Source organism: Rhinopithecus roxellana, chromosome 20 (assembly GCF_007565055.1).
Source record: "Rhinopithecus roxellana isolate Shanxi Qingling chromosome 20, ASM756505v1, whole genome shotgun sequence".
NCBI classification, from domain to species: Eukaryota; Metazoa; Chordata; class Mammalia; order Primates; family Cercopithecidae; genus Rhinopithecus; species Rhinopithecus roxellana.
Window position 1 is genome coordinate 45,517,581 of NC_044568.1, and position 26,720 is coordinate 45,544,300.

Sequence of the window (26,720 nt, forward strand, 5' to 3'; positions counted from 1 at the left end):
TAGGTTTTATCTGTATAAAAATCTTTATTTTTATTTCAAGTAATTTCTTCAAACTTCCAGATGCAACGTTTGAGTAAAATCTTCACTCAAAGATACAAAGGGTTAATTAATGGTTCATGGAGTCACAAGAGAATATTTCGGATGTAGGCCTATTTCTGCAAGGCCAGTCTTCCGAGATGACATCTCACACCTGCTGTGTTCACATTGGAAGGAAATAAAAGGCCATAGTTCACCTCATTCCATATTTACAATTATAGCACTTGGTGTAATTATACCTGCTGTGTTATACATCAGGATAGGACAATAAAGATTATACAGTGTGAGGTCAATTTATAAAATATTTCCTTGAACAAAAGGACTATCCTGGAATTTATTTTATAGATGAATTTTTTTTTTTTTTTGACAGAATCTCCCTCTGTCACCCAGGCGGGAGTGCAGTGGTGCAGTCTCCCTCCCTGCAACCTCCACCTCCCGGGTTCAGGCGATTTCCAATTCCAAGTAGCTGGTATTACAGGTGCACACCATCACACTTGGCTAATTTTTGTATTTTTAGTAGAGACGAGGTTTCACTATGTTGGCCAGACTGGTCTTGAACTCCTGACCTCAAGTGATCTGCCTGCCTCACCCTCCCAAAGTGCTGGGATTACAGGGGTGAGGCATTGCCAAAACAATTTTAAATAACATGGAGGCCACTCAATCTAATGGGAACTGCCCGACATCTCTCTCAATCTCTCCATTCAGAGAAAGGAATCCAGACCTTCAATGATTTCCATAAAGCAAAACAATAACAAGTCCAGTGACTACAAGTCTAACCATCATTCTAGGCTCAAACTGAATCCTTGGAGTTTTACTCTGAATCCTAGCAACTCTTCAATAAGACAGAATTGTTGATTGAATTCTGGGTTTTCTTCGGTACTTTTTATGTGCAACTCTCCATACCTATGACAGAATCTTATCCTTGTTTTCCTAAACTTGACTTAGAGGACAGGCCAGGCCCCAGTAAGCCTGGTCTCGGGCTCTGAGATCTAGGATCCTCTGTCAGTCACTGAGGTTGGGGAGGGGACTGATGTGGTGCCCTTATGATGTCACCCGCACTGTATCCACTGAGAACCCTGAGTCTTGCCAGCCGTCGGGGACTGAGCCTCCTAGTCCCTGTGAGGAAGGCGGCTGGGTGGGAAGGGCTGCTGCTGTGTCAGCCAAACAGACAATCCTCCCTGCATGGATGTCAGTCCCTGCTGATACCACCCACAGGCCGACGGGGAGAGGACATGGTTGGAGCGTTTGACATACAAAGCAGCACCTTGTTTTACTGGGGGTAGAAAATAGGAAGTCTGCTCCCTGCCTCACCCCTCTTAAGTGTCAAAGCTCAGACGTCAGCAGGTCTTGAAGAGTCTCAGCCTGGGCAGTGCCAGTCACAACACCTGGGTTTCCAGCCGCCGGAGTTCCTTGACCACAAGATCAATGTTAATAATTGGGTTAAAGTACAGGGCCCAGTAAAACAAACAGTTGCAAACAAACTGAGGGATGAGGGGCCAGAACATGGCCACAAAAAGCCCCTGCGTTGATACTTTCCAGAAGTGGCTCCACATCCTCTGAGGCACAGTCCTGAAACGAGAAGAGAAGAGGCTGAGTCAGAGGTGCTTCTCCTGACCACGCCCAGAAGTCCGGGCCCTGGGCCTTTTCTGGGTGCTGGGAAGAGCGTGGCTGTCTGTGCTGAATGTCCTTGTCTTCTGTCCCCCGTGCCTGAGACCTCTGCCTACTCAACCCATCTTTAACTCTCAGGGACATGACCTAGAGGGAGCTTCTTTGTCCCCACACTGGACAAGGCCTCCCTGTGACAGCCTCAACTTCACCTGCTTCATCACTTTGTTAACACTTACGTAATTTTTTTTTTTCTTTTGAGACAGGGTCTCATTCCTTTGTCCCGGCTGGAATGCAGTGATGCAAATGTGGCTCAACTGCAGCCTCGACCTCCAGGTCTCATGATTCTGCTGAGTAGCTGGGATCACAGGCACACATCACCACATCTGGTTTTTTCTTTCTTTCTTTTTTTTTTTTTTTTTTTTTAAGTAGAGATAAGGTGGTCTCGCTATGTTACCCAGGCTGGTCTCAAACTCCTGGGCTCAGGGAATCCTTCCACCTCATCCTCTGGAGTAGCTGGGACTACAAGTGTGCACCACCATGCCCAGTTAATTTTTTGTATTTTTAGTACAGACAGGGTTTTGTCACATTGCCCATCTTGGCCTCAAGCAATCCTCTTGCCTCCCAAAGTGCTGGGATTACAGGCATTAGCCAAGGTGCCTGGCCATCTATTTTTTAACATACATATTTTCTTTGTTAGGCTGTAGGGCCTCACAGTATAGACTGTCTTCTTTACCAAAAGATCTGCCATGCCCAGCAGAGAACCAGGAGTACAGTAGGGGCATAAATATGCGGATTGTGTATAAATAAGTGAGTTTGCTAAATGGAAAGAACTGAGGGAGATTCTTTTTTGATTTTTACCTAGTGAGTCACCATGGGAAAGGTGAGAGAGATTGTTGGGTTCTCAGAACCAGTCATAAGGTTGCGAGTCACAGAATGTCAAGGTAAAAGGCTGCAAGGGTGGCTGTGTTACTTCTGCCTGTCCCTTTCTTCTGGAAACAGCTTCTAAGTTTTTGGGGTTTTTTTGAGATGGAGTCTCGCTTTGTCGCCCAGGCTGGAGCGCAATGACTCAATCTTGGCTCACTGCAACCTCCACCTCCCTGGGTTCAAGCAATCCTCCTGCCTCAGCCTCCTGAGTAGCTGGGATTACAGGCACCCACCACCACGCCTGGCTAATTTTTGTATTTTTGGTAGAGATGACGTTTCACTATGTTGGCCAGGCTGGTCTCGAACTCCTGACCTCAGGTGATCCACCTGCCTTGGCCTCCCAATATGCTAGGATTACAGGCAAGAGCCACTGCACCCAGCAACAGCCTCTAAGTTTTGGGGATTCTCTCTCCTTTGTTCTTTTCCACATGGTCTGGGTAGGGCTGAAACCAGCCTCTGGTTGTGGGGTGAGCTCATGCCCCAAGCCTGGGGTAGCCCTGCAGGATTGGGGTGATAGATTGCAGTAGGCATGTGACCCAGGCTGGGTCCATCAGAACAAAGGCGTGTGAGCCCTGAGACCTTTTCCGGTGCCACGGGGAAGGAAGTGCTTGCTATCTGGAGGTTTGTTAAGCTGCACAGATCAAAGACTGGAGTGGAGAAGCCAAGGGCCCCCACATGAAGAGAGCTGCCTGACGCAGAAAACACAAGAAAGAATAGTGCTGTGAGGGACAGCGAAAGAGCCAGTCCTGGTGACAGCGTTTGGGTCTCAGGGTCCAGTCATGCTTGAAGCCTAAGTTATTATCATCCTAGGTGGTGGCAGATCAGGATTAGAACTCATGCCTACAGAACTTCCCATGAGATCTCTTTATGCTCTACCTTACCGCCATTTTCTATAAAGCACCCCGTGGAGGCCACAGCAACTCCATATTGCATGCTCATCTGCCATGTTGACTTCTCACTAACTCCAGTTTGGGCGAAGCCTCTAAGATCTCTGGTTTATCTAACGTTTCTTGTGTAAGAACACGTATGTCACGTAAATCCTGCCCTCAGGTGAAACAGCCTTAATGTTCTCGTACTTACCATAAATCCTGAGCCTAAGCAATTGTTCTGCACATCCCTTCTGAATGAAGCATGTATGCCTCTTCCCTATGTATACAAGTCCTGGGTCTGGGGATCCACCATCTTGTCTTGCTGCCATCCAAGACACAGATAGGGCTTCTGTTTGCAAGGCCTTATTAAATGTTTCTTTCTGAGAAACTGAATGTGTCAGCTTCTTTCTTCAGTCCCTCAGCTTCCTCTGATTTAGGGGATAGGTTTGCACAGGCCTGCCTACCTTAAAACAGACCCTTTTCTACAGAGTTGCTTATTCCTTGATTATTAAAATCATTTGACCCCCTCCCCCTGAAATTAAATGGTATATTATTGCATAAAGACATATAGGAAAATACTTTTAACAATGAGCACCACAATCTCCACCCGCAAAACAGAAGGTAATTGTCCTATTCACTGCTTAAGCTGGGTTTCTCAAAGCAGAGTCTGAAGGGTCTGGGTGGACAGAGGATTTATTTCAAGTGTGAGAAATAAAAAGATCTTTCCCTTACTTGGTATTTCTTTCCCATCCCCAGTTGTGACAACCATTAAAATATACTTACTTCAGTTCACTTCTCGACCAGATTCTCCAAAAGGAGAATAATTCCAGAACTGAGAGTAACATAGCATTGATGATGAGAAACCGTGATGTCCAGTAATGGACCTCCAGCCAGTCCCAAGCAAACTCGGCAATCAGCTGGTATGGAAGGAAGGAGTATTTGACCAGGAACTCTCTCCACTGCTTCCACGTAGGCTCCTTAAGATCCTTGAAAAATAACACACAGATGCAAAAAGTCATGAGGACTGACTTTTACACAAAATATTGTGATGACCAGGCTGGGCACGGTGGCTCACACCTGTAATCCCAGCACTTTGGGAAGCCTAGGTGGGTGGATCACCTGAGGTCAGGCGTTTAAGACCAGGCTGGCCAACATGGTGAAGCCCCATCTCTACTAAAAACACAAAAATTGGCCAGGTGTGGTGCTGTGCACCTGTAGTCCCAAATACTCTAGAGGCTGAGGCAGGAGAATCACTTGAACCCGGGACGTGGAGGTTGCAGTGAGTTGAGATCACACTACTGCACTCCATCCTGGGTGACAGAGGGAGACTCCATCTCAGAAAAAAAAAAGAAATTGTGATGATCACAGTGAGTTCTACATTGATTACAACACACACACACATCCAACAATCTAAAATGAAATTTCCATCCATCAACTCATCTTGTAATAATTAGTCCTTTTTTTTTTTTTTTTTTTTTTTTTTTTTTGAGATGGAGTCTCGCTCTGCCGCCCAGGCTGGAGTGTAGTGGCCGGATCTCAGCTCACTGCAAGCTCCGCCTCCCGGGTTCACGCCATTCTCCTGCCTCAGCCTCCCAAGTAGCTGGGACTACAGGCGCCCGCCACGTCGCCCGGCTAGTTTTTTGTATTTTTAGTAGAGACGGGGTTTCACCATGTTAGCCAGGATGGTCTCGATCTCCTGACCTCGTGATCCGCCCGTCTCGGCCTCCCAAAGTGCTGGGATTACAGGCTTGAGCCACCGCGCCCGGCCTTTTTTTTTTTTTTTGAGACAGAGTCTTAATCTGTCACCCAGGCTGGAATGCAGTGGTGCTATCTCGGCTCACTGCAGCCTCCACCTACTGGGTTCAAGTGATTCTCCTGTCTCAGCCTCCTGAGTAGCTGGGATTAAAGGCATACACCACCACGCCTGGCTAATTTTTGTATTTTTAGTAGAGACGGGGTTTTGTCATGTTGGCCAGGCTGGTCTTGAAACTCCTGACCTCAGGTGATTCACCTGCCTCTGCCTCCCAAAGTGCTTGGATTATAGGCGTGAACCACTGTGCTCAGCCATAATTAATCTCTAAGTAAATGTTAGCAAAAAGGTTGAAATGAAATGCTTGTCACATAATTATGGAAGCTCAGAAATACAAATCTAAGCATGAATTATGAATAAACAGAAATAAATTTAAATTAACCAGTGTTTTATTCTCCCATCGCTGCATGGGTAGCTTGAACCATTTCCTAAATTCAACATCGGCTATGGTAGAAAAATGGTAGTTTGTGGGAAAATTACAAACACTCCCTCCTCCCTCCGAAAAAAGGTAAATTTTGTGGTAGCAGGAGGAAAAGCTTTCCAATTACAGATATTAGCAGATAAAAAATTAGCCTGATGAACAAGCAGAGGGTGTTGGAGCTCGTTAAAATTGAAGGGCTGGGTGCCAGGTGCAGTGGCTCATGCCTATAATCTCAACACTTTGGGAGGGCGAGGTGGGAGGATGGTTTGAATTGAGTAGTTCAAGACCAGGCTGGGCAACATGGTGAAACCCTGTCTCTGCAAAAAATGCAAAAATTAGCTGGGTGGTGGTGCTCGTCTGTAGTCCCAGCTACTTGGGAGGCTGAGTTGTGAGGATCGCTTGAGCCCAGGAGGTCGAGGCTGCAGTGAGCTGTGGTTGTGCTACTGCACTCCAGCCTGGGAGAAAGAGTGAGACCCTACCTCCAACAATCAATCAATAAATAAAATTAAAGGTCAGGGTCTCTGCACAGCCAGTCTGGTGCGGTAAACAGCAAGTGGAGACTGGGTAATTAGAGGAGGAATGTGCAAGGGATCTGATTAGCAGGCTTCAAACTATATTCAAGGCTGAAACCAGTTAGCCAGACACTTGATTGTAGTGTTTACAAGGATCTTTGGGGGAAAAAAAAGGATCTCTGGAGATTTCAAAATTGTTTTATTATTTATGGGTGTGGATCATACTTGATGACTCCTCTATCCATGTGACTTGATATGAACAGGTCAGGACTGGCCTCAAGAGAAGCAAAGCAAAGGATATTACTCTCAAATGACTTACCAGACATTCTGAAGGAGTTCATGGGTCAAACTGAAGAAACATGGCACCCATGGTGGGTAGCAATCTCTGCAAATAACTCAATGGGGGAATAATTTTATTCCAGGCACTGTGCAGACCTACCAGAAGCTTGGTGACGATGTCCTCCCCAGAGCTGTCTTCCTGCAGAGGACAGATGGTGTGGATGAAGGGTAGGAAGGTGTCAGTGTAGTCAAACAGGTACAGGTAGAGCAGACCCAGCCTGGGGGAGCTCTTGAGGGCATACAGCAAGAACAGAGACCTGCCTGGGTTCACAGCCTGCAGAGGAGAAGAGTACAGGGCCACATTACAACCATAGCGGCCAGCTGCCCACCCACGCCCCTTCCCATCTCTAGCTTGTTGCCATCAGCCTTTTTGCATGGTACATACAATGCATGAATGGCAAGAAGAGGTCAAGTGATCCACATTTTGGGTTACATTGTATAAAGATCCGATCTTGGCGGGGCATGGTGGCTCACGCCTGTAAATCCCAACACTTCGGGAGGCTGAGGTGGGAAGATCACTTGAGGTTAGCAATTTGAGACCAGCCTGGCCAACATGGTGAAATGCTGTCTCTACTAAAAATACAAAAATTAGTTGGCCGTAGTGGCGCATGCCCTGTAGTCCCAGCTACTTGGGAGGCTGAGGCTGGAGAATCACTTGAACCCGGGAGGTGGAGGTTGCAATGTGCCGAGATTGCGCCACTGCACTCCAGTCTATGGAACAGAGAGATATTCCAGCTCAAAAAAAAAGATCCAATCTCTAGCTATAGCTGGGGGAGGGTTGAAAAGCATACTCTTGCACCCTCCTTGCAGAATATAGCCTTTTTAACTCTGAAAAAGGTATCAGAGTTTTAAAATTGTTTAATTCAATCACTCTGTAAGTGGGCACCACTTACTGCAAAGAATCTGAAATACAGACTTTATATACAAGATGTTTAGTACTGCATTGAGTATAATAGTGAAACCAGTGAAATCTATGGTTACAGCAGATTCTTTTTTTTTTTTTTTTTTTTTTGAGACGGAGTCTCGCTCTGTCGCCCGGGCTGGAGTGCAGTGGCCGGATCTCCGCTCACTGCAAACTCCGCCTCCCGGGTTCACGCCATTCTCCTGCCTCAGCCTCCCGAGTAGCTGGGACTACAGGCGCCCACCACCTCGCCCGGCTAGTTTTTTGTATTTTTTAGTAGAGACGGGGTTTCACCGTGTTAGCCAGGATGGTCTCGATCTCCTGGCCTCGTGATCCGCCCGTCTCGGCTTCCCAAAGTGCTGGGATTACAGGCTTGAGCCACCGCGCCCGGCCGGTTACAGCAGATTCTTAACATGGAATTCACATAGCCATTTTCATTTTCTTCACTTTTGTAAATCACTACAGTAAGTGTTTACTTCCTTATTATAAAAGTAACTGAATAGATGACTCAGGCTAAGCGCGGTGGCTCACACCTGTAATCCTAACACTTTGTGAGGCAAGAGGATTGCCTGAGGCCAGGAGTTAAAGACCAGCCTGAGCGACAAAGCAAGACCCTGTCTCTTAATTTTTTGAGACAGAGTCTTGCTGTGTCGTCCAGGCTGGAGTGCAGTGGTACATTTTTGGCTCACTGCAACGTCTACCTCCCGGATTCAAGCAATTCTCCTGCCTCAGCCTCCCAAGTAGTTGGGATTACAAGTGAGTAATGCCACGCCTGGCTAACTTTTGTATTTTTAGTAGACACAGGGTTTCACTATGTTGGCCAGGCTGGTCTTGAACTCCTGACCTCAGGTGATCCACCTGCCTCGGTCTCCCAAAGTGCTGGGATTACAGGTGTGAGCCACCACGCTCAGCCTAAGACCTTGTCTCTTAAAAAAAAAAAAAAGGCTGGGTGCAGCGGCTCACACCTGTAATCCCAGCACTTTGGGAGGCCAAGGTAGGTGGATCACCTGAGGTCAGGAGTTCGAGACCAGCCTGACCAATATGATAAAACCCCGTCTCTACTAAAAACACAAAAATTAGGTGGGCGTGGTGGCAAGCGCCTGTAATCCTAGCTACCCGGGAGGCTGAGACAGGACAATCACTTAAACCCAGGAGGCAGAGGTTGCAGTGAGCTGAGATCTTGCCATTGCACTCCAGCCTGGGTGACAAGAACAAAACTCCATCTCAAAAAAAAAAAAAAAAATTCAATTTATTTGATTCTTAGTAGCATCAAAATAAAATGAGCACTTTACCACAGAAGATATAAAGATGGCAAATAAGCATGTGAATGCAAATTAAATGAAAAATGCAAATTAAATCCCCAGTGCCCAGTGGAGATCACTGCATCCTTGTTGGAATTGGGAGGGCTGGGAGGGAGGGCTTAACAGGGACAGGAGGAAACTTCTGGGAGTGACTGAGATGTTCCCCATCTTCATTGTGGTGATGGTTTCATGGGTGTGCATATGTTAAAACTTATCACATCATACACTTTAAGTAGGTGTATATCAATTTTACCTCAACAAAACCTGTTAAAACATTCAACACTGCCGGGCGTGACAGCTCACACATGTAATCCCAGCACTTTGGGAGGCTGAGGCAGGCAGATTGCTTGAGGTCAAGAGTTCGAGACCAGCCTGACCAACATAGTGAAACCCGTCTCTACTAAAAATACAAAAAAAATTAGCCAGGCGTGGTGGTGGGCACCTGTAGTCCCAGCTACTCAGGAGGCTGAGGCAGGAGAATCGCTTGAATCCGGGAGGTGGAGGTTGCAGTGAGGCAAGATCACGCCACTGCACTCCATCCTGGCGACAGAGCGAGACTCCATCTCAAAAATAAATAAATAAATAAAAATTGCATACTACAGGCCGGGTGTGGTGGATCACACCCATAATCCCAGCACTTTGGGAGGTTCAGGCGGGTGGATGACTTGAGGTTAGGAGTTCGAGACCAGCCTGGCTAACATGGCAAAACCCTGTCTCTACTAAAAATACAAAAATTAGCCAGGCATGGTGGTGGGCACTTATAGTCCCAGCTACTCAGAAGGCTGAGGCAGGAGAATTTCTTGAAACTGGGAGGTGGATGTTGCATTGAGCAGAGATTGTGCCACTGCACTCCAGCCTGGGTGATAGAGCGAGACTTGGTATCAAAAAAAAAAAAAAGAAGAAGAAGAAAGAAATGCATACTACAGTATTTAGGGGTGGAGTAAGATGATGTTGGGGTATGCTTTAAAATAATCCCGGGTTTGGGGTGTAAGTAGAGGGGTAGTAAGGAAGTAGGAATGGCCATGAGTTAGTCATCACTGAAACTGGCTCTAAATACATTTGTCCCTTTATTTTTGTTTATATCTGATATTTTCTAAAGTGATTTTAAGAAAATCTAAAGATTTTAAGAAAAGATCCAACTAGTGAAATGGCAGATTTCCAAGTCTGGGGCAAGAAAGGTACAGGACTAACCTGACCATCTTGACACATGAGAAGGGAAACTATCAAACACCAATGAGGTCACATCAAAAGAACTAAGGTCAGGCATGGTGGCTTATGCCTGTAATAAAAGCACTTTGGGAGGCCAAGGTGGGAGGACTGCTTGAAGCTACGAGTCTGAGACAAGCCTGGGAAACAAAATGAGACCTCATTTCTATTAAAAAAAAAAAAAAAAATTAGTCAGGCACGGTGGTGTGTGCCTGTAATCCCATCTGCTAGAGAGGCTGAGATGGGAGGATCACTGGAGCCCAGGAGTTTGAGGCTGCAGTGAGTCATGATCGTGCTACTGCACTCCAGCCTGGGTGACAGAGCAAGACCCATCTTTTTTTTTTTTTTTTTTGAGATGGAGTCTCACTCTGTCGCCCAGGCTGGAGTGCAATGGTTCACTGAAACCTCTGCCTCCTGGGTTCAAGCAATTCTCTTGCTTCAGTCTTCTGAGGTGTGGTGGTGCACGCTGGGATTACAGGCGCGCACCACCACACCCAGCTAATTTTTGTATTTTTAGTACAGACGAGGTTTCACTATGTTGGTCAGGCTAATCTGGAACTCCGTCCTGACCTCAGGTGATCTGCCCACCTCTGCCTCCCAAAGTGCTGGGATTACAGTCATGAGCCACCACACCCGGCCCCATCTCTTAAAAGAGGGCTCACTAGCAAGTACATTCTACCTCAATTAAAAAGTTAAATTAAAAAAACAAAAAACAAAAAACTCAGAAAATAATTTGAGGAGGCTCCTACTCAAAAAAGGATAACTTGAGCATCAACAAGTATAATCATTAAAATATACTGAAACACATCAAGAATGCTAAAATCCCGCTTACGATCCTGAAGAAAGAAAGTGGCCACCTTTAGTAGACAGTAGTGAACCAGGTCACTATTCTGAAACTGACAAATAAAAGGAAAGCATCAAGCATTTAACCTGCCTTTCTAGTACAAACTATATTCAGGGTAATCAAAGGATGAGGAAAAATTTCTTTTCTTAAAGATTTATTTCAGCTACTAAATGAAGAAGCAATGAAGAAGCAGTGATTTATTATCACTGGTTTGTAACCCTAATGACAGATCTAACCAATCATGATCACAGGGCTGCTGCCATCTGTTAAAGAGAACACTGGACGTTATGAGCCTCTTAATGAAACAAACCACCACCACCACCTATGAAACAGTCTTGCCAAACCTGGCTTTGGCAACCCTGAACTGAAGTAAGTCTCTAGATCTAACTACCAGATTTCTGGATAGGTAGGGGGGCAGAGGGGCCTGCTAGGTGACTGAAAATCAGCTAAATTCAAAATGTGGAACAGTCTATGCGACAAAATGATCTAGTTTCTTTGTTGAAATAAATGTGGGGTAACAAACAGAGGAAGAGAGAATCCATAAACTAAGAGACTTAAGAGACATAAGAACTAAAGACAGACCTTGTTTGGACCCCAATTGCAACAAATCCACTTTGAAGAAAAAGTGAGATATTTGAAAGTTGACAAGTTATTTAATAATATCAGAGAATTGGCCGGGTGCAGTGGCTCATGCCTGTAATCCCAGCACTTTGGGAGGCCGAGGCGGGTGGATCACCTGAGGTCAGCAATTTGAGATCAGCCTGGCCAACATGGTGAAATCCCATCTCTACTAAAAATACAAAAAATTAGCTGGGCATGGAGGCGCACACCTGTAATCCCAGCTACTCAGGACGGGAGGGGAATCGCTTGAACCCAGGAGGCGGAATTTGCAGTGAGCTGAGATTGTGCCATTGCACTCCAGCCTGGGCGACAAGAGCAAAACTCCATCTCAAAAAAAAAAAAAAAAAATTCAGAATTACTATTCATTGGTGGAGGGGTGTACAGTGGTGATATTGTAATTTCGTCATTTAAAAAGTCTTTACTTTTCAAGCAGGACATGGTAGTGATACAGGAGTTAAGAAGAAATTACTCAGGCAGATAGTGAGGGTACCGGAGTCCTCAGTAAGGTTTTCCTTTTAATGAAAAGCAGCCTCAAATCATTTTCCTTTCTAACAAACAGCAGCCTACAAAATGGAACTGCAAACATAGATGCCGGCAGTTAGATCAATCATGTTCAAGATAGCGGCTCCATCTTCCCTTCTCTTTGTCAGCCACAGGTACAGTACAGTAAGGAGCAGACAAGATAGCACCAGCCAAGGTGACAGAAAGTTCATTTGCATAATAAGATTAGGGTGGGGTGGCCACCCTTCCTACTACGGAAACATCATACCTGGTCGAACTAATCTGTGAGCCCTATGTAAACCAGACACCGCCTCCTCAAACCTGACGAAAAATTCCAGCGCATCTGCTGCCCACCAGTCTTTTCCTCTTAGAAGTCCCCTCTCTCACACTAGAGACAGAGCTGTTTTCCTTTCTCTTACTTTTGCCTATTAAACCTCTGCTCAACTCCTCTTGTGTGTATGTGTCCTAAATTTTCCTGGTGCAAGATGACAAACCCCGGTTTTTTTACCCCAGACAATGTAGCTGCTTCAGTAGCCTTTGCCTGTAGTCCCAGCTACTTGGGAGGCTGAGGTAGAAGGATTGCTTGACCAGGAATTTGAGACCAGCCTGGGCAACACAGTGAGACTCCTTTACAAAAATTTTTTTTTTTTTTTTTTTTTAAGAGATTAATGCTGAAATATTTACCTATGAAAAATATGGCAGCTTGGCTGGGCATGGTGGCTCACGCCTGTAATCCCAGCACTTTGGGAGGCTGACGAGGGCGGATCACCTGAGGTCAGGAGTTCAAGCCTAGCCTGGCCAACATGGTAAAACCCTGTCTCTATTAAAAATACAAAGTTAGCCCGGCATGGTGGCACGTGCATGTATTCCTAGCTACTCTGGAGGCTGTATGAGAATCGCTTGAACCTGGAAGGCGGAGGTTGTAGTGAGCTAATGTCACACCATTGCACTCCAGTCTGGGCAACAGTGAGACTCTGCCTCAAAAAAACAAAAACAGGCCAGGTGCAGTGGCTCACGCCTGTAATCCCAGCACTTTGGGAGGCCAAGGCGGGTGGATCATGAGGTCAGGAGATGGAGACCATCCCGGCTAACACAGTGAAACTCCGTCTCTACTAAAAATACAAAAATTAGCCAGGTTTGGTGGCAGGCACCTGTAGTCCCAGCTACTTGGGAGGCTGAGGCAGGAGAATGGCGTGAACCCGGGAGGTGGAGCTTGCAGTGAGCTGAGATCGCGCCACTGCACTCCAGCCTGGGCGACAGAGCAAGACTCCGTTTCAAAAAAACAAAACAAAACAAAACAAAAAACCAGTAACACAAAAAATAACAAACATTCTATTTCAGGAACTCCACATGTATTCTTTACGATATTTGAAACTAGTTATTAAGGTAATACATGCACATAGTAAACAAGCATTTTTTTTTTGAGACAGTGTCTCACTCTGTCACTCAGGCTGGAGTGCAGTGACACCATCTCAGCTCACTGCAACCTCCGCCTCCTGAGTTCAAGCAATTCTCCTGCCGTAGCCTCCTGAGTAGCTGAGATTATAGGCACCCACCACCACACCTCGCTAATTTTTGTATTTTTAGCAAGACAGGGTTTCACCATGTTGGTCAGTCTGGTCTGGAACTCCTGGCCTCAAGTAATCCACCCACCTCATCCTCCCAAAGTGCTGGTATTACAGGCTCGAGCCACTGTGCCTGGCCCAACGTTCCTTATGAACACAAAGTCTTTGTCCCCTTTTCCAGTGGCTGCCCACATGGGTGTGCCTTATTTATTCAGCTTGTTCCTAATGAGGGGTACTTAGGTTGTTTTCTACTCCCTGCAATTACCAACAATGCTACAGTGAATAACTTCTTTAATGACTTTCTGTTAATCAAATATTGGAGTCACACAATGACCCTCTAAGGTTATTTACCCAGGAGGAAACAGGCAAGGAGAGGCGCAGGTACTTGCTGGTGTTCCAACAGGTGGTGTGTCTTGAAGGAGCTGGCCCAGGCAGGCTAGTGCCAGGGCCTTACTTTTTTTCTGAAACAGGGTCTCACTCTGTCGCCCAGGCTGGAGTGCAGTGGCTTGATCATGGTTTACTGCAGCCTCAGCCTCGCAAATGGCTGGCACCACCACACTCAACCAATTTTTTTTGTGTGTGTACTTTTTGTAGAGATGGGGTCTTCCCATGTTACCCAGGCTAGTCTTGAACTCCTGGGCTCAAGCAATCCTCTCACCTCAGCCTTCCAACGTACTAGCATTATAGTTGTGAACCATCATGCCCAGCCCACAGCATTACTCTTTTTGTTTCTGTTCTTTGTTTTTTTTTTTTTTTTTTTTTTTTTGAGATGGAGTCTTGCTCTGTCCTCCAGGCTGCAGCGCAGCGGTGTGATCTTGGCTACTGCAGCCTCAACCTCCCAGGTTGAAGCATTTCTCCTGCCTCCAAGTAAATGGACCTACAGGCGTGCGCCACCACACCCAGCTAATTTTTGTGATTTTAGTACAGATAGGGTTTCACCACGTTGGTCAGGCTGATCTCAAACTGCTGACCTCAGGTCATCCCCCCCTGCCTCGGCCTCCCAAAGTGCTGGGATTACAGTTGTGAGCCACTGCACCCAGCCCAGAGCCTCACTCTTGATCACCATGCTGTACTGCCTCCATTCCAAGTGCAAAGGAGTAAAATGCTGGCTTAAAGAGCAGATGCGGTTTAAACTGAAATGTTATTGACAAATTGTCGTCCAGTGATATTCTAACAATTCAAGGTCCCCAAAACACATAAGCATCTCTTTCCTTATTTGTTTGTAAAACAGGCTGTGCGCAGTGGCTCACGCCTGTAATCCCGGCACTTTGGGAAGCTGAGGTCAGGAGATGGGCGGATCACCTGAGGTCAGGAGTTTGAGATCAGCCTGGCCAACATCCTGCAACCCCATCTCTACTAGAAACATAAACATTAGTTGGGCGTGGTCACGTGTAACTGTAATCCCAGCTGCTCCTGAGGCTGAGGCAGGAGAATCTCTTGAACCTGGGAGGTGGAGGTTGCAGTGAGCCAGAAACAAAGAAAAACAAAAACAAAAAGAAAGAAAAGGGAAGGAAGGGAGGAAGGGAGGAAGGGAGGGAGGAAGGGAGGGAGGGAGGGAGGGAGGGAGGGAGGAAGGAAGGAAGGAAGGAAGGAAGGAAGGAAGGAAAGAATTAGCTGGGTGGGGTAATCCCAGCTACTCTGGAGGCTCAGGTAGGAGAATCACTTGAACCTGGGAGGCAGAGGTTGCACTGAGCTGAGATTGTGCCACTGCACTCCAGCCTGGGCGACAGAGCAGGACTGTGTCTCAAAATAAAATAAATAAATAAGTAAATAAACAATCAAAAATAAAAAAGAAAATCCTGAAATTAAAAAACAAATTAACAAAATATAAAAATAAAAAGCAAAAAAAAAGAAAAAAAAAAACTACAAAAAAAAAAAAAACCCATTAAAGTGTTCACCTTATATTCCCAGAGATTCTGGGGGGGCTTCATGCCTAATGCTTTGACACGTTCTAGCTCCATGAGGATGGCTCTCCTGTGGCTGCTGTTTTCTATGGTGTATGGCGTCTTGGAAAATTCTTCCTCTGTCAAAGTTAAAAGCAACCTGTGGAGGGATAGGAGGAGATTTATTTTGCGATTATATACTGGAACAAACTCTCTACACTCAAGAGTTCCATCTTATCAACATAAATACTGTAGGCTTGAGACATTTCACATTTAACAACATCAATAGCAGCAAATAATTGAATGCTTACTATTTACCAGTGACCATCTGTAAATACTTTCATAAGTCATCACTGATCCGTATAACAATCATTCATGGTAGGTAGCATTTTGCTGCTTTTGTAGATCAGAAAACTCGCTTTCGCTGGACGCGGTGGCTCATGCCTATAATCCCAGCTCTTTGGGAGGCTGAGGCTGGCAGATCACCTGAAATCAGGTGTTTAACACCAGCCTGGCCAACATGGTAAAACCACGTCTCTATTAAAAGTACAAAAATTAACGCACACCTGTAATCCCAGGTACTTGGGAGGCTGAGGCATGAGAATTGCTTGAACCTGGGAGGCGGAGGTTGCAGTGAGCTAAGATCTCGCCACTGCACTCCAGCCTCCCGCCCAGGCGAAGAGTGAGACTGCATCTCAAAAAAAAAAAAAAAAAGAATGGCGTGAACCCGGGAGGCAGAGCTTGCAGTGAGCCGAGATTGCGCCACTGCACTCCAGCCTGGGCGACAGAGCGAGACTCCATCTCAAAAAAAAAAAAAAAAAAAAGAAAAAGAAAAAGAAAAGAAAACTCACTTAGAGAAATAAGGTGACCTTCCCAAGTCATTCCTAGGTCTGTTTTGTTCCTAAGCCTTTGATCTTTCAGTTATATGCTCTGATCTCTCACGTATTACTCTATTTTTAAAACTGTGTGTATGTACAGGAAAAATTAGAAGGAAATCCAATAAAACATTACAACATTAAGAAGAGTTTGTACTTTGGAAGGCTGAGGCAGGCGGATCACAAGGTCAGGAGATCGAGACCATCCTGGCTAACACGGTGAAACCCCCGTCTCTACTAAAAATACAAAAAATTAGCCGGGCGTGGTGGCGGGCGCCTATAGTCCCATTTACTTGGGAGGCTGAGGCAGGAGAATGGCGTGAACCCAGCAGGCGGAGCTTGCAGTAAGCAGAGATCGTGGCATTGCGCTCCAGCCTGGGCGACAGAGCGAGTACTCCGCCTCAAAAAAAAAAAAAAAGAATAGTTCTTAGATGGGCACAGTGGCTCACATCTATAATCCCAGTGCTTTGGTAGGCTGAGGCAGAAGGATCACTTGAGCCCAGGAGTTTGAGACCAGCCTGCACAACACAGTGAGACCCTGTCTCTGCAAAAAGATTAGCCAGGCACGGTGGCATGCACCTGTTGTTTTAATTACATGGGAGGCTGAGACAAGAGGATTGCTTGAGCCCAGGACTTTGAGGCTGTAGTGAGCTACGATATTGCTACTGCACTCTAGCCTTGGTGACAGAAAGAGACTCCGTCTCTTGAAGAAAAAAGAGTAGTTGTTTTAAGGTAGGGATTTAATTTAATAAAAAGTATTGGAGATCCTGTATCTGCTTTCCTCCTTAGAAAACACAATTTCTGGTTGGGGGCGGTGGCTCATGCCTGTAATCCAGCACTTTGGGAGGCTGAGGCGGGTAGATCATCTGAGGTCAGGAGTTTGAGACCAGCCTGGCCAACGTGGTGAAACCTGGTCTCTACTAAAAATACAAATTAGCCGGGCGTGGTGGCATGCGCCTGTAATCCCAGCTGTTCGGGAGGCTGAAGCAGGAGAATTGCTTGAACCCAGGAGGTGAAGGTTGCAGTGAGCCAAGATCATGCCATTGAACTCCAGCCTGAGTAACAAGGGTGAAACTCTGTCTCAAAAAATAAAATAAAACAAAATTAAATTAAATTAAATTAAATTAAATTAAATTTTAAAAAAACGAGAAAACACAAATTCTCCTCCACAGTGATTCATCATTAAAAACATCACTATAAGCTGGCCAGAGAGCTATTAACAAGCATATGCAACTACTGGTTGAGTAGTGTTAATTGATGGTCCTTTTATGGGTAATTTGGTGATGGTTATTAAATTTGTACAGATTTACTACCTTTGGCCCAGCAATTCCAGTTCCAGGAATTTGTCCTCTAGAAAACTATGTAAAAATACATTTACTAACTAGGCAGAGAAATTTTTATACCATAATTTTGGGGGAGGTGAATTTCTATATAAAGCTAATTAAAGTAGAAGCATGTCATTTTCTCAAAACAGAGTCATGTTGAAAACTGAGTGGAGAGGAGGGAAAAAGTCACTGGAGTAGGAGGGGTGGCAGTCAGGCAGCCAGGCAGTGGGTGAAGTGGGTGTCTGAAACAAATGAATTAGGGAGAGCAGCTACTCTTATCACTGTGTGATGTTATATGTAACACCCTTAGGTGGTGGATATGGATGTAAATATATATATATATATATACACGTATACACACAAACACAGGTTTGTATGTTTAGTACAATCATATTTCCAGTTTAAATTAAAAAACACATTTATATATTTCTATCTGTATAAGTACTGAAACATCTGGAAAAGTTAGTCTAGCAAGATAGTTTTCTGAAGAGTAGGATTACAAGAGTATGTCACTTTCAATATCACAGAGTTCTGGCCGGGCGCGGTGGCTCAAGCCTGTAATCCCAGCACTTTGGGAGGCCGAGACGGGCGGATCACGAGGTCAGGAGATCGAGACCATCCTGGCTAACACGGTGAAACCCCGTCTCTACTAAAAATACAAAAAAAAAATCTAGCCGGGCGAGGTGGCGGGCGCCTGTAGTCCCAGCTACTCGGGAGGCTGAGGCAGGAGAATGGCGTAAACCCGGGAGGCGGAGCTTGCAGTGAGCTGAGATCCGGCCACTGCACTCCAGCCCGGGCGACAGAGCGAGACTCCGCCTCAAAAAAAAAAAAAAAAAAAAAAAAAAAAAAAAAAAAAAAAAAAAAATATCACAGAGTTCTATATTATTTTTTAAAAAATAAAAATATCTATTTGCCAGATGTCGTGGCTCACACGTGTAATCCCAGCACTTTGGGAGGCCGAGGTGGGTGGATCACCAGAGGTCAGGAGTTTCAGACCAGCCTGGACAACATAGCGAGACCCCATCTCTACTACAAATACAAAAATTAGCCAGGCATGATGGCAGGCACCTATAATCCCAGCTACTCAGGAAGTTGAGGCAGAAGGATCACCTGAACCTGGGAGGCGGAGGTTGTAGTGAGCCAAGATCACTGCCACTGCACTTAAACCTGGGAGACAGAGTAAGACACCATCTTAAAAAAATAAAATAAAAATAAATATATATTAATGTGGTCTTATATATTGGCTTTCATCCATAGTTCCCGGATCATAGCTGCTATATCCCTTACTCAAATCTGTGTTAAAATGTTGGAGGCCCAGCATGGTGGCTCATGCCTGTAATCCCAGCACTGAGGTCAGGAGTTCAACACCAGCCTGGTCAGCACAGTGAAACCCTATCTCTACTAAAAATACAAAAATGAGCTGAGCATGGTAGCAGGCGCTTGCAATCCCAGCTACTTGGGAGGCTAAGGCAGGAGAACTGCTTGAACCCAGGAGGCGGAGGTTGCAGTGAGCCGGGATCACACCACTACACTCCAGCCTGAACGACAGAGCGAGACTCCATCTAAAAAAAAAAAAAAAAAAAAAAAGTTGGGCAAGTCAGGCCTCCATGCAGGCATCTGACCTCCTGCTCTCCTTTCACTCTAATCTTTTCCTATCTTTCTGATTGTGGGTCTTAAGAATCTTCCATGAGGAGGGTGCAGGGGCTCATGCCTATAATCACAACACTTTGGGAGGCTCAGGCGGGCGGATCGTTTGAGTCCAGGAGTTCAAGACCAGCTTGGGTGACATGGCAAAACCCTGTCTCTATTAAAAATACAAAAATTGCCAGGCGCGGTGGCTCACGCCTGTAATTCCAGCACTTTGGAGGCCGAGACGGGTGGATCACGAGGTCAGGAGATTGAGGCTATCCTGGCTAACACGGTGAAACCCCGTCTCTACTAAAAATACAAACATTAGCCGGGTGCGGTGGCAGGCGCCTATAGTCCCAGCTACACGGGAGGCTGAGGCAGGAGAATGGCATGAACCCGGGAGGTGGAGCTTGCAGTGAGCTGAGATCCGGCCACTGCACTCCAGCCTGGGCGACAGAGCGAGACTCCGTCTCAAAAAAAAAAAATACAAAAATTAGCTGGACGTGGTGGCACGCGCCTGTAGTCCCAGCTACTTGGGAGGCTGAGGCAGGAGGACTCCTTGAGCCCGAGAGGCAGAGTTTGCAGTGAGTCGAGGTTGTGCCACTGCACTCCAGCCTGGGCTACAGAGTGAGACCCTGTCTGAAAAAACAAAAACAAAATACTCAAGGGGACAGGATTCAGTGAGCTTCTGGACAGCTGAGCATGTGCGCTTCCTGGGGGGAGCGCACCCATGGAGAGCATGGAAGCTCTGTGCCCTTTCCCCCACACCTCGCCCTAAGTGTCTCTTCATCTGTATCTTTTGCAATATCCTTTATAATAAACCAGTGAAAGTTACACATTTCCTTGAGTTCTGTGAGCTGCTCCTGCAAATTAATTTGAACCCAAAGAGGGAATCATGGGAACTCCAACTTGAAGCTGGTGGGTCAGAAACTCTGGAAGCCTGGATTTGTGACTAGAATTAGTCAGGGCAATCTTGGGGGCAGAGCCCTCACCCTGTGGGATCTGACAGTATCTCTGGGTAGTCAGTGTGGGAACTGAATTAGAGGACATCCAGCTGGTGGCTGCTGTTGGGTGTGTGTGGGAGAACCCCATACATTTGGTCACAAAAGTCTTCTGTGTTTATTCTTGTGATTAGAGAGAATTTTTCCTTACACAATTTTATAATCTGGAAGCAACAAAGAAATTTAAATGACCTGGACATTACACGGTATAGCTGCTGTGGAAAATAGTTTGATAGTTAAACATAGAGTCAGAATAGACTTACCCTATGACTCAGTCATTCCACTCCAAGACAGTATTGAAAATACATGTTCATGCAAGAATCTGCACGTGAACGATCATAGCATCATTATTCATAATAGCCAAAAAATGGAATCAACCCAAATGTCCAGCAACGAATGAATGGCTGAATAAAATACGGTATACTCTTACAGTAGAATTATTATTCAGCCATAAAAAGGAATGAAGTACTGACACATGGCATGTCGTGGGTAAACCCTGAAAGAAAATTATGCTAAGTGAAAAAGCCAGACACAAACACCACACGCTGTATGAATCCGCGCACATGAAAAGTCCAGAATAGACACATCTGTAGAGACAGAAAGTAGAATGGTTTCCAGGGGCTGGGGGTTGGGGAGAAAGGAGGGTTGACTAAAGGGTAAAAGCTTTCTTTTAGGGTGATGAAAATGTTCTAAAATCAGCTGTGGTGATAATTACACTATTTGTGAACACATTAAAAACCATGGATTCTGCAATTCAAATGTGTGAATTTTATGTGGATTGTACACCTCTCTTTTTTTTCTGAGATGATGTCTTGCCCTGTTGCCTAGGCTGGAGTGCAGTGGCATGATCTTGGCTCACTGCAACCTCCACCTCTTAGGTTCAAGTGATTCTCCTGTCTCAGCCTCCCGAATAGATGGGGATGACAGGTGTGCACTACCACGCCCGGCTAATTTTTAAAAATATTTTTAGTAGAGATGGGGTTTCATCGTATTGGTCAGGCTGGTCTCAAACTACTGACCTCAAATGATCCATCCGCCTCGGCCTCCCAAACTGCTGGGAATACAGGTGTGAGCCACTGCGCCTAGCCTGGATTATATCTCCATAAAGCTGTTTTCTAAAATGTCCATGGTGTGTCAGAAGGCTTTGCTCCTCACCTTCCATTTACTTGTTCAGATAAAAACCTTTCCCTGTAAAGAGAGGCCCAAGGGCCCAGCTGCTCCAGCCAGAGGACAACTTCTTCCGCCGTCCATTTGGCCACAGCCTTGTGGACCAGGAGGTCGTGTTCAGATTCCCTGCTGCTCCAGTGATAGACAAGCAGGACCACCTGCGGAAGAGTGACAGGGACTTTAGACCACGAAGAGGCAGAGATGCCAGTTTCTAAAGATGTGGGTGGGAGGCAGGAAAAGGAAGAGGTTGAGCTCATAGGGAATGGTGTGGAGTCTGTACACAGAAGCAGGGAAACGCCACTGCCACAGAGAGCTGGGGAGCACAGCTCTCCTTGGGTGCCTCTCTCTGCTGATTGCCGGGCAGTGAGGGCACAGAGGCAAGAACACGATTCATCTCAGGCACCTGGGAGCAGGTGGTGCCTTGACTCCATCAACTTGCTCAACATATCTGACTTGTGCCTTTTCTACTGGAAACGCATTTCGATTTTTTACACATAGAACTTTGAAAGAAAATAGTCTCCACATTTGAAGTTAGTAAACTGATGGGTTCTTAAGATTGTATTACCAAGGAAGGCGAGGCGTGGTAGCTCACACCTATAATCCCAGCACTTGGGGAGTCTGAGGCGGGCGGATCACTTGAGGTCAGGAGTTCCAGGACAGCCTGGCCAACATGGTGAAACCCCATCTCTACTAATCATACAAAAAGTAGCCTGTTGCGGTGGAACAAGCCTGTAATCCCAGCTACTCAGGAAGCTGAGGCAGGACAATCACTTGAATCCGGGAGGTGGAGGCTGCAGTGAGCCGAGATCATGCCACTGCACTCTAGCCTAGGCAACAGGGCAAAACTTCAATTAAAAAAAAAAAAAAAAAGAGAGAGATCATCCACATAAAATTCACACATTTGAAGTGCACAATCCATGGTTTTTAATGTGTTCACAAATATCTGTAATCATCACCACAGCTGGTGTTAGTACATTTTCACCTCCCTAAAAGAAAGCTTTTACCTAGATCGCACCACTGCACTCCAGCCTGGGCGACAGGGCAAGAGTCCATCTCAAAAAAAAAAAAAAGCCGGGCGCGGTGGCTCAAGCCTGTAATCCCAGCACTTTGGGAAGCCGAGACGGGCAGATCACGAGGTCAGGAGATCGAGACCATCCTGGCTAACCTGGTGAAACCCCGTCTCTACTAAAAATACAAAAAACTAGCCGGGCGAGGTGGCGGGCGCCTGTAGTCCCAGCTACTCGGGAGGCTGAGGCAGGAGAATGGCGTGAACCCGGGAGGCGGAGCTTGCCGTGAGCTGAGATCCGGCCACTGCACTCCAGCCCCGGCGACAGAGCAAGACTCCGTCTCAAAAAAAAAAAAAAAAAAGACAAAAAAAGATTGTATTACCAAGGCAGACATGGTCTTGAATTCCAGTTCTACCACCTTTCTCCATTTACTAGGTACTATGATCTGATCTACCGGAGTAAGCAACATTCCTGAAGAAATCATAGAACCCAGCAGATTTCAATGTACACAGTAATTACATGCAGTCACATCATCAATTATTTAAGTGATTTCAATAGAACTGACTTCAGGGGAAATCAGGGTTTGGGGGGTGAGGTGTGAGGGGCACAGAGGAACACAGTGATCGACTTACTGCCACTCCAGTTAAAGCTGTGAGCACACCGGAAAAGAATCCCCCTCCCCTCTGCTGATTCGCCCGGCCTGTGTTAGGAGCTAAAGGAATCTGATCATTCCCATATTTCTGAAAGGCTGCAAGGCTTTGAACTATATCATTATTCTGCTGAATGTCTTCAAATCTCATTCTAATGGCATCGGGAAATAACTTTTCAATGGCATCCCTATGGAGAATAGAAAAAAAAAATTAAGACAGTTGTTTGACTAAATATAATGTTTAGAGGCCAAAAAAACCCTGATAGTCAATATTTAATGATATATAGTTACCCTAGGAGAATTGACAAGAAATATACTATAGTCCTGTGGGTAAAAGCAAAAAAATTGAAACAATCTATTAGGTTGTTTACCATTACTTTCTTTCTTTTTTTTTTTTTTAATGAGACGGAGTCTTACTCTGTTGCCCAGGCTGGGGCTGGAGTACAGTGGCGCAATCTTGGCTCACTGGTGCGCACCACCACGCCCAGATAATTTTTTATTTTTAGTACAGATGGGTTTTCACTATGTTGCCCAGGCTGGTATCGAACTCCTGAGCTCAGGCAATCTGTCCACCTCGGCCTCCCAAAGTGCTAGGATTACAGGCATGAGCCACTGCACCCAGCCTACCATTACTTTCAATGGTAAAAACCACAATTACTTTTGCACCAACCTGATGATATACGTTTACTAGTTGATTTAAAATAGTAAACTGCAGAACCATGCAGACAGCACATCAATGAGGTGAGAAAATACTTGCATTTTCTCTTGGCACTTTTTTTTTTTGAGACAAAGTCTTGCTCTGTCACCCAGGCTGGAACGCAGTGTCCTGATCTCAGCTTACTGCAACCTCCACGTCCTTCAAGTGATTTTCATGTCTCAGCCTCCTGAGTAGCTGGGATTATAGGCATGCGCCATTACACCAGGCTAATTTTGTATTTTTGGTCATGTTGGCCAGGCTGGTCTTAAACTCCTGGCCTCATGAGATCTGCCTGCCTCAGCCCTCCCAAGGTACTGGGATTGCAGGAGTGAGCCACCGTGCCCAGCCTGGCACATGCATGTATGTTTAAAAGTATTTTTAAGCAGTGGTTCATGCCTGTAATCCCAGCACTTTGGGAGGCCAAGACGGGTGAGGTCAGGAGTTCGAGACCAGCCTGGCCAAAATCATGAAACCCTGTCTCTACTGAAAATACAAACATTTGCCAGGCGCGGTGGCTCACGCCTATAATCCCAGCACTTTGGGAGGCCAAGGCGCGCGGATCACCTGACGGAAGGAGTTTGAGACTAGCCTCACCAACATGGGGAAACCCCATCTCTACTAAAAATATAAAATTACTTGGGCGTGTGGCAGGTTCCTGTAATCCCAGCTACTAGGGAAGCTGAGGCAGGAGAATCGCTTGAACCCGGGAGGGAGAGGTTGTGGTGAGTCAAGATTACGCCATTGCACTCCAGCCTGGAAAAGAGCGAAACTCCATCTGAAAAAGCAAACCAAAAAAACCCAATAAATTAGCTGGGCCTAGTAGCAGGCGCCTGTAATCCCAGCTACTCCGGAGGCTGAGGAAGGAGAATCGCTTGAACCTAGGAGGTGGAGGTTGCAGTGAGCCAAGGTCACACCACTGCACTCCAGCCTGGGCGACAGAGTGAGACTTTGTTCAAAGAACATAACCAATGAATATATAAATATTTCATATATATATGAAACAATGTATATATGTATCTTATATTATTAAAATCAGTTTATAAGAAGGGAAAAAAGCAAAATTCAGTAATAAGAGAAAGACCAGCTTAAATTGTAGGGAACTTTCTAAATTTTCAGTTATACACAAAGAACCCTCCTTTAATTTCAGATTAAATTTAACCTTCAGCTAAAGTAAGACTGACAGGTAAGAGCAAAGTGTAAACACATTTTTTGTGAAAAAGAAAAGATTGGGTTCATGGAACTTTTTTCTTTTTTTTGAAACGGAGTCTCGCTCTGTTGCCCAGGCTGGAGTGCAGTGGCGTGATCTCGGCTCACTGCAAGCTCCACCTCCTGGGTTCACGCCATTCTCCTGCCTCAGTCTCCCGAGTAACTGCCAGGCACCTGCCACCACGCCCGGCTAATTTTTTGTATTTTTAGTAGAGACGGGGTTTCACCGTGTTAGCCGGGATGGTCTCGATCTCCTGACCTTGTGATCCGCTTGTCTCGGCCTCCCAAAGTGCTGGGATTACAGGCGTGAGCCACTGCACCCGGCCTTATGGAACTTTCTAGTACTCTGTTGAAATCAAGAAGGGCACACACATTGCTAAGACAATAGAAGGGGGAAGAGGATTTAAGCCTCAGAGCCTTCACAGGTACACTATGAACCAAGGAAGCAGAAAATAACAAGCTATCTGAAAGGTGGCTTTGGCACTATGTTGCTACACATGAGAAACTCTATTAATGTGATAACTGGAACTGGGGTTATTTAAAGATTATTAAAATCAGCAACAAACCAGTTATTCACAATTGTACAGTTATACCATTTGCTTTCTTTCCTTTTTTATTTTTGAGACAGGGTCTTGCTGTGTTGCCCAGGCTGGAGTGTAGTGGTGTGAGCTCACTGCAGCCTCGAACTCCCAGGCTCAAGCAATCCTCCCATCTCACCCACTGGCATAGCTGGGCATAGCACAGGCAAGTGCCACCACACCTGGCTAACTTTTAAAACTTTCTGTAGAGATAAGGACTCACTGTGTTGTCCAGGTTGGTTCTAAATTTCTGGCGTCAAACAACGTTCCTGCCTTAGCCTCCAAAAGTGTTGGGATTACAGGCGTGAGCCACTGGTCTGGGCTTTATGACAGGATTACCAGCAATGGTCGGCTAACCAGACCTTCTTTCCTTCCTTCATTCATAATAAATAATTTAAAAAGTCATGGTCACCTATGAGGAAGATAATCTGGATTTCCAGTTCCTTGAGCTCCCTGACTCATATTCCAGAAGATCCACTATGACCCCAAGGAGGTGGATTCCAAGTGTGCAACCTTTCAAACACTGCTGTTCTCATTAAGAGAAAGCCCATTGGCCGGATGTGGTGGCTCACACCTGTAATCCCAGCACTTTGGGAGGCTGAAGTGGGAGGATCACTTGAGGTCAGGAGTTTGAGACCAGCCTGGGCAACATAGCGAGACCCCATCTCTGTTTAAAAAAAAAAAAAAAAAAAAAAGCAAGAGAGAAACCACATTTCATGGGCTATCTGTGCTACCAATACAGGCTGAGCATTACCTGAGGAGAATATTGACTTTCGGGAAACCTTCCCATTTTTCTCTGCATTCTGGACATTCTGTTTTCTTTGAAGATGTCCACCACAAAGCAAGGCAGTGACGGCAGAAGCTGTGCCCACAGTTCAAGGTGGTGGGGTTAACCAGGATGTCATAGCAGCAGTGGCAAGAAAATTCACTAACAGAAATCTGAGGGCCGGTGCTTTTGAGAGGTTCGTCTTTCTCAAGGTCCATTGTGTTCAGATAGTTTTTCGGAGGTTCCTCCATCTCAATAAATTCTGGGTTCCAGAGACATAAAAAATTTCAGACGTAGAAAACTGCTGCAAAACATCATTAATCTAGAAAAAAAAAACAAAAAAAAGACAGTGACAAAAATAAGGCAAATAGTAGTTGTTTGAAGAGTAGTTAATATAAAAGTATTGCCATTCTAGCCGGGCGCGGTGGCTCATGCCTGTAATCCCAGCACTTTGGGAGGCCGAGGCGGGCGGATCACGA

General features: G+C 45.7%; 1 protein-coding gene across 3 annotated transcripts; it reads right to left on the reverse strand.

The window, feature by feature from the left end:
* On the reverse strand, positions 1 to 26,564 carry BFAR (bifunctional apoptosis regulator). 3 transcript variants are annotated; one of them, XM_030925418.1, is made up of 8 exons: positions 26,230 to 26,558; positions 25,157 to 25,243; positions 22,978 to 23,182; positions 21,327 to 21,496; positions 15,357 to 15,501; positions 6,620 to 6,793; positions 4,221 to 4,423; positions 1 to 1,605 (listed from the first exon to the last, which is right to left on the reverse strand). In XM_030925418.1, exons 1-8 carry the CDS (start codon positions 26,490 to 26,492, stop codon positions 1,413 to 1,415), a joined length of 1,440 nt encoding a protein of 479 aa, XP_030781278.1. In that variant the 5' UTR covers positions 26,493 to 26,558; the 3' UTR covers positions 1 to 1,412. The 3 variants fall into 3 exon arrangements, with proteins under 3 accessions (XP_030781278.1, XP_030781279.1, XP_030781280.1); XM_030925419.1 differs by lacking the exon at positions 25,157 to 25,243 and having other exon boundaries at positions 26,230 to 26,564; XM_030925420.1 differs by lacking the exons at positions 21,327 to 21,496; positions 22,978 to 23,182; positions 25,157 to 25,243.
* Between the last annotated feature and the right edge of the window lie 156 nt (positions 26,565 to 26,720).